General features: G+C 39.7%; 1 protein-coding gene across 2 annotated transcripts in view; it reads right to left on the bottom strand.

The window, feature by feature from the left end:
• The window catches only part of fgd5a (FYVE, RhoGEF and PH domain containing 5a), a 51,404-nt gene extending 41,000 nt beyond the window's left edge, over positions 1 to 10,404 (bottom strand). Inside the window, exons 1-2 of one of the 2 annotated variants that reach the window (XM_081357089.1) lie at positions 9,587 to 10,404; positions 5,445 to 8,131 (exon numbers count right to left, since the gene is read on the bottom strand). In XM_081357089.1, the coding sequence (XP_081213215.1) occupies positions 5,445 to 8,059 (2,615 nt within the window). In that variant the 5' untranslated portion in view covers positions 8,060 to 8,131; positions 9,587 to 10,404. The remainder of the gene's footprint in view (positions 1 to 5,444; positions 8,132 to 9,586) is intronic. The other variant, XM_081357088.1, reaches the window with a different exon arrangement.
• Between the last annotated feature and the right edge of the window lie 575 nt (positions 10,405 to 10,979).

The following is a 10,979-nucleotide window of genomic DNA, read 5'->3' on the forward strand; positions in this document are numbered from 1 at the left end:
TAGTTGCTATTTATAACTATCAAAAGGAGTTTAAAAAATGTTCCTCAATCATCTTCACACACTACCCACTGTCCTTTGGGACCAGCAAAGAGTACAAAACGTTTCTCTGATTGGCTTGGGCATGAAAAATATTCTTTCTTTATACATCTGCAATCAATCACTGTCCTGCCATTGAGTCTCCATCCACCAAAGTGGCAATGTCAATTTTTCTCTGCAGGCATTCAAAATGCGACAAACAAAAACAGACAGAACATCAGCAGTGACGGAGGATTCTCTTGGGACACAGAGTGGCTAATGGTGCAGACACATAGACCCATTTGCAAACATGCAATGCTGTTAAGATTGCACAGCAACACAATGAGTCAATAATGTCACCAGAAAAAAGGTCCCTGGCTCCCATATCATCTTCTGAATAATGGAGGATGCTCAAAAGTGTGGCACATAAACACTTTAGCCAGGGGTAATATCCAAAAGTAGTGAGTATTCACACCATCCCTAGAAGTAAATAACGATTTACTGCTAAAAGCTGAAAACACAGACTGAAGTAAAAGACCTGCAAATACTTATTCATGGTATGGTTAGGTAAAGGATGTTAAGGCTATTCATACCAAGAATGAATTTTAACCAAATAATTTCCATGGGGAAAAAATCCTACTGTATTCTTATTGTGATATTTCTATATCAAGCTATCACTTCATTTAACTTCTAGTAATGGGTTTTATTACTCATAGGGCCCTATCATACACCCGGCGCAATGCAGCGGCAAGTGTTTTTTGCTAGTTTCAGTCCGACACAGTTATAATTTTCACGTCCTGCGCCACATTGTTAAAATAGCAAATGCATTTGCGCCCATCTGTGCAGCCACCTCGTCTGGTCTGAAAACGAGGTGTGTTCAGGCGCATTGTTGGCACGTTACTATTTTGAGGCAACTGAAACTGTCCCTGTGTGTGTAATAAGCAGATTGTACGCACGTTGTGACCCGCCTATAGGCGCATTATTACTAATGCGCCCTGAAAATAACAAAAAAAATATTGCGCCATTGACCAACAAAAACCTGGCGGGTCACAACGTGCGTACAGTCTGCTTATTACACACAGGGACGCGCAGCAGCACACAAACTAGCAAAATATTACAAATAAAAGTATTATAATGTAAAAGATTAATATTGTGTACATAAAGATATGGTGGAATCCGGCTTGTCCTGTAGATGGTCTGCTTGTGCTTTAACATGAGCTGATCCGTTTTGTGCTCTGGAGACGCGTTCAGTCTTCAGTCCCTCCAGTTTTTCGTGATTCCGCGATCGCTGAATACAGCGCAAAATCAACAAAATGTCGCATTTTTTTGCGATCCTGCACAATTCCTAATTTAACCGCAAAATAATCACAAAAATGAAAAAGACCTCACAAAACATTAAATTATAATCACCCAATTGAAATATCTCTAGTTTAATTAAAATTTCAATGCATTTTTACGTGGATACAGATGTTGCGGGAAAAGGGGAAACTCCTTTTTCTCGATTTACTGAAGCCTATAATGCTGAAGCACAGCTAGCACAGCGAGTGTCTGGCTCACTCATTGGCTGTGCTGCGGCAACTGCACATCCAATGGCGCGGGCGCCAATGAGCTAGCATCACACCATTACACGTCAAAGCCAAAGGGGGCGTATATTATTCTTTTACTCTCTATGATATTAGTCCCCGAAAAACACCATTTTAGCAGGTTTAACGACTGAATCGACAACTTGCCAGGTTACTATAGTGCGGCCGGCTACGCAATACTCGTTCCCTACTCTCAGGGAACTGAGGTTACGATAGTAACGAAGTATTTCCCTTTCGAACGGTCACTTTGTATTGCTTTGCTATACGCAGTGGGGACGCCATGCAAAACGCCGCACTATAAGCAACTGGTTGCCTACTGCAGCTCAGGACCCCTCAACTCAGGATTTACACACAGTCCTACAGTATAAATTACTACACCTGCTGTTAATATTTACATAGGTCAGGTAGAACAATTGCCCATAGGTTGTTTTAAAAGTTAATTTGATGAGAATTTGATTAGACCAAAATAAACAAGCTTTATGCATTTTGTTTGTAATTTGTGTCATGTATGACTATTGTGCATCTGACATAATACTATTATGGTAAATGTGATGTCCTAATTATAAAATATAAAAATCGCAAATTTTTTCACACATTTTGATCGCTAATCACAAACAAAAAAAAATCGTGAAATCCTGGAGGGACTGAGTCTTTCCGCTTGCAAATTCTGCCATGTAAATAGCAATCCGCCAAGGCGTGAGCGCAACTGGCTTTTAAAGGGAATGGGAGATGAGACTTTATTTCACGTTACGCCCAAAACACACCCATTACTCATTAAGAGAATAGGGACAACCCTTTTAGACCATGCAGCGCGCGCACCAACCATTTTCCCCTTCGTTAGACTAGCAAAAATGGATTCGGACACGCCCTAAGTGCACTTGCGCCCTGCACTTTAGACTATGCGCTTAGATCGTTAAAATAGGACCCATAATCTTTAATCAAAATAACTTCCCCTCCCTCTTGTAACGACATCTTTTCTGTTCTCTGATAGAATCATGGAAATTATATTTTTTCCAAAAACTGCATGTACTGCATGTGAAACTGAATGTAAGTGATAAACAATGGAGAGACTAACAACATTACAAGCAATTCTGGAAATTTCCCTTGAGTTTCTCTGAAAATCGGATTAAAAGCAACCCAGAGGCCACTTGAAACAGTCAGGGTCTTTGACTACACTGGAGGTAATCGAGCAGAGGTTTCTAATGATGACTCTGGGGTGGTAAAGTGAGAGCAGAGAGGGTCATACGGTCAAAAGAAGGTCAGAAATTCATCTGTCTTTAAACCACTCCAAAACCTCAAATCTCCCAAAAGCCCAATAAAAAAAAAACACTTGGGGAATTTGTTTTTTTTTTTAACACTACATGCTACTAAAATGCTCATGCAGAGAACAGAAAACTCTACACCGGTTTTCTCATCTATTCCCCTCCACTCAGCTGCATCAGGCTGTGAGAGCATTGCAATAAAGGAGAAAAATAGCCTTAACGTTTAATCCACTTTCTTCCCATACTATTTGTATCATTGAACCATTGCATTGTATTCTTTCTCACACAGATAGGGTACTCCAACAAATGTACCATCAAATCCTGCAAATGAGAAAATCAGATAAGCTACCCTGCAAGCATAGTCCATCTTTTCAACCAATGAAACTCAATACCACAGGCTGCTCCACTACTACATGCACAACACAGCACCCACAGTGTAAGTGTTTGGCAAGTCATTTTGTTTCATTATACACTCATTTATATAACAGTTAATGGCTTTCCAGCCAGTTGATCTTGCACTGCAAAATTAAAAACACAACTGGGCCATAATGTGTCTAAGTTGTTCACTTTTAACTTTAGCAAAAAAGCAATAACACATTAACAATCATGCTATTGTGCTGAATATCGACAAGGATGCAAGCCAAATTTCAAAATTGTGAGTGTGAAATTGCTTAATTACTAATGAACATGGACAACTTTTTTGCAACTTCATCTGTCCAAATAATCCACTGTATAGGGCTGGATACTGAATCAAATTTCATGATTCGATTTCAATTCACAAGCTTGCAATTTGATTAGATTCTGGTTCGATTCGATATTGATTATTTTGGATGTATATCAGGTACAGTACATGACAAAGTTTCTCAAAGAAAACAAATCTCTCAACTAAACTATACAGGGAATCAGTTGGAACTATATTACTGTAATATTGAAGGTTAAAATGAAATGATTTGTATACAAACACTTAAATTACACACAAGAAAGTTTTTCCAATAATAAAGTTATAATACTAACTTTACAATTATGTTTTTTGAAATATATACATTTAAATGGTGGCTGTCATAAAAACTTGATGGATGTAATATGGTGCATATACAGTATTTAGCAAAATGCTCCTCTCCAAATGTAATTTTTTTAGATAACTAACAAGTTTATGGTCCCTGGATGGCTTTTCTGAGGTAAATGTAACATTATGTGACATATTGTTCACAACATTTATTTACATCTTTCCGTGGTTGAAACACTGATTGAGCAATTACATGAGACATGATACAGATTTCGGAAAGTTGTACTGAAGTTGTATCTTTTATCATACCTTCTGATGTTCATTTATGTTTATTTCATGCAGTAACTAGTAAAGTAAAAGAGATGCCACTTCGATTGATTTGAATCAGCAACAGCGATCACATTAAAAAGCACCAAAACGGTAGCCTGGCTAATGTCAGACCTCATCTCATTGAGACGTGGTCTGGGAACCACATGTTAATTTTCTCGTATTTGAGGCGTGGTTTACGAATGCCCAGAGCCGTTTATTGGGCGCTACGAATGTCTATCAAATGCGCCTGTACGTAGCTCATAGCCAATCGTTTCAATTATACCAGATGACGTATGTAGAGCGACAGAAATTCGACGAGGAAGAAGACGAAATAAACTTGCGTTCTAAACTACTTAGAACACTATCTAAAGGCTGCATCGAAAGGTAACTTTGTGTTTGATGCCATGTTGGATCCATAGATATACACAAACTGCTTCGGTGTGTCGCATAGACGTCGTCATCGTCTTGCTGCTCCCTCCCCGTTCTGTGATTGGTTCCCTTTTTGAGGGGAAAATCTGGTCCATGGTGTCCAGGCTGCCTAGCAGCGTGAATAAAATAGCGCTGCGCGCAAGGCAGCTTGGGGAAACCCAGGCTACCAAAACGGTATTTATTGCTGAAATTTCATAATAAAATGGACAGATTTCGTAATCTGACACTTTGTTTCATATCAAAAGTAACAAAGCACAAAGCCTATTGTGATTTATTGGATGGGAGACTGGCTCGCTATAATGTTCTGTTCATTCATCAACTGAAAACAGGATAAACTAAAGGATCGATTCTTGGGATTTAAGAATTGATACGGTTTATAAAAATGAGAATTGATTAAAAACAAGAAATCTCTATTTTTTTCCCCAGACCTAATACTGTATGTACAATATCTGTTCAATATTTCATGATGTAGTCTGGAAATCTGTAATAATTTTAAATCTTGTTTATTCAGTCAGGAAGATTACAGAAAGTGTTCTGAGACAGAGAGAGGTGCAAGCTGAGCTATCAGAGTGACCAAACACTTGCCTAATTTCCTGTTAACATTGTTTTGGCCAGCACTTCCTCCAGACTTGTGTGATGGTATTGCCATTGTGTTCAGAGGAAGGGGTTTCAGCATTCAAAATATAACTCTCTAGACAATCTTATGTTACAGTCTGATGATTTAAACATAAATAAGTCTTCCTATTATAGTTCATTTCAGATCTCTTTGTGTTTTATAATTAACATAATGTGGAAAATATGCATTTTTAATTATGTAGTTCTATAAAAGACTGACTATACCTTTCAGTGTCTTGCTCTTGAGTGGTGGTCTTGTTTTCTATTCCTGCAAAGCTATTCATGTCCACATAGCCATCGTTCTCATTGGCATGTGATGCTGTCCGATTGTGGTCATCGAAGAAATCTGTAATAGTGACTGCCCGAGTGGGCCGCCCATGTGGAATCTGGATATTCTCATAGTCTGAACTCATTGCAGGAATGTTTTCATAGTCAGACGTATCTGCACTTGGGAAGGAGATGGAGCGAGGCTTAGTGAGGGGTAGGGGCATGAAGGGGAGCCGAGAGCGGTCCTCAAAGGACTCCACTCTGGCTATTCCCCTGTTGCTGTAACTCTTGGGTGCACCTTGCCTTCTTTGTCTCTCTTTGTAAAGCAGAAAGGTGGTAGGCATTTCTGAGTTGTGTTGTGGCTTTCCCACATGAGACTGAAGCTGAGGGGAACCACTTGTACTTCGTCGATCAAGCTCCAGCACTCGAATGGGCCCATGGTGGCTAGATTCAGATGATGACCTTGAGGAGCGGACACTGCCATCTCCACGGGCTTTGCTTTCTGATTTTTTCTTAAATTTTAAAGCCAGGAAACGCTTAAATGATGTTGTCTTCTTTTTGGGGTTGTCAGGAGACTCATGTTGGATTAGAAGTGATGGAGAGCTCTTGGTCACAGGCCTCTTAGTTATGTAAGCTAAATCAAAGGGCGGTGGAATATCGACTAAAGATGTAGGCGTCGACACACCACTGGAGGACTGGTGACTTCTTTGAGAAAAGCTTCCAGAGGAAGTAATGACACAAGGTAAAGAAAGTGTGTCATCTTTTCTTTGCAATCTGCATTCCACTCTAGGAGATTTCTCACCCTCAAAGTGTCCTGAGAATGGCAAATCTCTGCCCTCAACAGAAAGCGATCGAGGAGAAAGAAGAAAGCGCCTTGGCTTTAATGAGGGAATAATTCGGTTGGCCTCTGTTTCATCTGAAAGCTTGGGATGTGGATCTCCATTCTGATCCAAGGCCACAGTGTAGTATTCATGAGATTGGTACTCAGTGCCCGTCTCCTCAGGCACAGTCTCAGGAACATATCCAGGTACTTTCCCCGAGAGTGAACGAGATCTCGTCACAATGCTCTTCCTGTCCATAGAGATAAAATTCTCACCTTCTGAGTCAAAGCCAGCCTCCTCGTAAATGTGTTCGTCACTTTCTGTGTCCGATTCCTCAAAGAAAGGCACAATATGGCAGTCCAGCTCTTCAATGTCCTCTTCAAACGCTTCCGTGGTATGGGCAAAAACCAAACGATTTGTAAGTTCCGGAGTTCTGCCTAAATCTAAGTCAGCAGGAACGGTGATGTTGCAAAGTCTCAGACGTGGCTGGCAGCTGTTCCTCTGACTCAAGAGGGCTTGTCCCCGTCTAGCTGATCGTTCTCTTATACTTTTACACTTGGTTTTCCTCTCCATGTTTACTGGCTCATCTTCGTCTCCTATCTCAACATAATCTTCAGATGAAACACACTCCACCTGCTGATCATCCCCATCACGGTCTTCAATATCAGCATAGTCATTCGCTCCTTCGTTTTTTGTCATCTCTTGACCCTCAGAAGCAGGTTGCGAGGCCCCATTTTCTAAATTTGCTTGTTCCTCCTCCAACTCTGCCACATCCTTTGATGATACGTAGTAAGGTTCTTGGTTTGATGTTCCCTCTGTTGAGTCCATTGGTTTCTCATTGCTGGATTCTTCATCAGAGCATCTTGCTTCTGGATCAGAGGTGCATGTCAAATCACTTGGCACAACCTCTATGACAGAGTAGGGCTCAAATGCATCTTCAGTCTCCTCTGCAAACCTGAAGCGTCCAGATGGGTCTTTGGTTGCACGTTCAGCCTGCCAAGTGCTGTTATCATCCACTGTGCCAATAATGTCATAAGGGTATTCCTCACACAGTGAGGGTTGACTGCAGTTTGTAGCCTTTGAAAAAAGCCCAGTCTCATCTTCTTCTGCCTCATGATGAACACAGTTTGCGGCTGCTCTATTGTCCTGTTCATATTGATCATTGGCACGTTGAAAACTGTCTGATGGTTGTTCCTCAATCTCTTCATACGGACTTTGACATTCATCTGCAGGCTGATCTTTAGTAGGTGTCTCATTCTCAGAACATGCACAGGTGTCCTCAAGTACATTACAAGAATCTTCTCTAATTTCAGCTGGCTTGGTATCATCAGAGTTTTTGCTGTGGTCTTCATCTGTTGAATCAAGAATTTCATCAACCATTTCTGACAAATTTGAAGAGGCTGCATGCGGCACTTCCGTGATATAATCTTTACCGTCATCCTCTCCCACTGTTTCATCCGCTGGCATTTGTAATTCTTCCTCTATTTCATTATAATAAGTTGTGTCATGGTTAGTGTCAGATAAGTCTTTTTCAGATAAGTCGCTCTCCATGTGATCATCAGTACAGTTTTCTCTGAATGCATCGGTTTCATCCTGTGTGACATCTGATTCATTTTCCTGCTTCAGCTCCAGTCTATCAGAGGATGTTATGTCCCCATTGCCCACAATGCTTTGGCTCAATTCAGAGGCTAGCCTTGGTTTGGGTGCCACAGGAGGTTTAAAACCTCGGGTGGAAGGACAAGGCCTTGACATCAGGGTGGAGCACACAGTTATAGTCAAATGGCTTTGTCTTTGGTCGAGAAGTTTGGAATTGCTGCTAAAAATCTGCGAATAGAAAGAGAAAAGAAGATAACATTTCATTGCTGAATTGGATATCTTTGCAATAGAAATAAATAAAAGAGCCTATAAACATGCCATTATGACTGATTTCAGCTGCTCCTTTAAAGAAGCATATTGATTGATCTACATTGACCATTTGATTGATGGACTGCGACTTCTGAGCTTAAAACTTAATGAAGTGATTAGCCTATATGCTCAATCCAGTCACACTAAACATCCTTTTCACAACCATAAAACAAAGTGAAAAAAGCTACATAAATAATGTATTTTACTAACATCACAACAATTAACTCTTAAGTGCATCTTCTCATAAAGGGTTAACCTGAGGGCCATTTTTGGTGAAACACACCCTTTCTCTTAACAAAACTCATACTCCCCTAGTCTTTTCCTGTTATTTGCTACCTGCCTTGACGCACGTCCTATTAAACTCACCGTGCACTTGGTGCTCACCCTGCTAAGATGTTGTTTCCTGACACGACTAATTAACTATTCCAGCAGATTCTCCTGGAAGGACTGCGGAAAGGAAGTGCAAAGGGGAAGGACATTAACAGTGCACCCTGTCTCCTCCATGAACCCCTTCCCCATTTTTTTCTACAAGAGCACGTTTTGCACAACACAAATACACATCCTTCTCGTCAGTCTTCCCATGATTCACTGTCCAGTGATAAATCCCACCCCTGACAACCCCCAGACTGGATTTTTTTTTTTTTTTTTTTTTTTTTTGCTGAAAAGGTCGTTTCAGTGCGTTGAAGAACAATAAAAAGAGAAACATCAACATCCCAACTAAGGTCCCCTTGGCAAAATAACAGGATATGAATTATGCAACAAGAATTCACTTAAAACAAATGGTTAAACACAATAGGAGGAATGAAGGGAGAAACAAACTCTTTACTGTGTAAAGCCATCATGATCTCAGATATGGGCTCTAAAGTGTCAACCATTTTTATTTGCTAATTTAGTCCTACCAGCTGAGTGAACAGGACTAACTGAATTAAAATAATGTGACTAAATAATAAATTAAATTATGTATTAAAATATGTATTACTAGAACTAATATATTTTAGTGTCTCATTATGTTCACTCAAAAAAAAAAAAAAACACTCAATACAGCATCACTAGGCTATCTCGTTCATATTAACTATATGACCAGAATAAAAATGTCTATATATTTTTGCAACAAGGACTATGGCAGTTCTTAAAATCTACTGGTAATTTAATTTAACACACCGTCAAAACAGTGTAACTGTATGAAAAAAAACCCAGTTCGTTCCTATGTCATCATAAACTTTGTTCACTATTAAGCATGCATTCAAGTATACTCTTCAATATTGCGAACAGAACGGGATGTTGTCTATGTATTATGCTTAAGTTCACACATTCGCAAAAGTAAAATAATTTAATAGTATTGAAAAGTTCACTCAGAGCTATTTGGTTTCATACCTGCGTACATTGTCGGATGTCATCCACCGTGGCATCTGAAATATTTCCACATTATTCCTTGATATTCCGCAGAAGCAACAGTATATCCAGAGGTGCCGCGAACTTACTCCCGGGACATTTGTCATAAAGCTTGAGAAGTAAACAATAAACACTTCATCACTTATTCGACGCCTTGCCACCAAAAATATCAGTTTTATTATCGACTGTTGCAGCAAGTCTCTTCAGATCCGCGCGCGCTTTCTGCCTTGAGGAATGAGAGAGATGCGCGAACTCTCCGATCTGCGCGTGGAGACCGAAGGTGTTTTCCGCGCGCTTCCTGAGGAGGTACAGCGAGTCTCCCTCACGGGAATACAAGGATTGATGACCGAAACCACAGAGAAAAACATCTAATGCCAATAACCATCAGTTGGCGTATGGCACTTTCAAGAACAACTGCTCCAATAGGCTACTGCAACGATATAGTATGTTTCAGGATCCGATTTAGAGGATATCTGAGAGGATTTCTTGCTCTCACAGGAAAAAGAACTCGAAATTTCTAATCAAACTGCGTTTGTACTACCACATCGTCTTTCTATTTAGTTGTATACCCTAGAAAATGTGACTTAAATCGTCAGCTATAGGTATATGTATGTCCGAAGTTTTATAAATAAGGTTAATTGCCCTACTTAATTGTGTTTAAAAAAAAAACAGGCTTTTAAATAATTAAATATTTTCTTGGTAGCCTTTCAAAGACTATTTCATGTAATTTTGTAACCGGTTCTAAAAACAGTTTTACTAAACGCTTTCAGCCAGGCTTCCTCTCTGCTCATCTGTTGCCTGATTGGAGGAAAGCAGCTCTTTAAAAACCTCTCTTCATAACAGGAAACTGCTATCCCTCTTTCCTGCACAACAGGCAACGCTTCCTTAGCAACAAATGAACCAGTGTGCTGCTGTTAACACACTTTTTTTCCCTAATTTAACTTCATACTGATAGGAGAGCACAAATTCAACGAGTATTTTTAGATTAAAACAGTTCTTATAAATAATCAAAATAGGGGACGTCCAAGGGATGCACCATTTTGTTTTAAAAACCCACAAGTGATAGTCCTGACTCACCTAATGTGAAAGAAGGGGAAAAAAACTCACCTTGACAGCAGTGTGAATGCACAATTGCACAATTTCTATCAGCTTGACACTTTTACATACAATAATCATGATCAAAAATAAAATTTTGTGTGGATGTTGCATTTAAAATTCATGAAATGGGCCTGGCTCATAATACATGACATCAAATACATTCTGTAGAATTTAAATGTTTAGTACTAAAACGTCAACATTGCTTCTCCTTTAAAACAAGATGTCCATTCAGACAAATCTTTGCCATTGGCTAGTATCCACCAAATCAGATATTCTC

This window comes from Scardinius erythrophthalmus (assembly GCF_964197995.2).
Source record: "Scardinius erythrophthalmus genome assembly, chromosome: 25".
NCBI lineage: Eukaryota > Metazoa > Chordata > Actinopteri > Cypriniformes > Leuciscidae > Scardinius > Scardinius erythrophthalmus.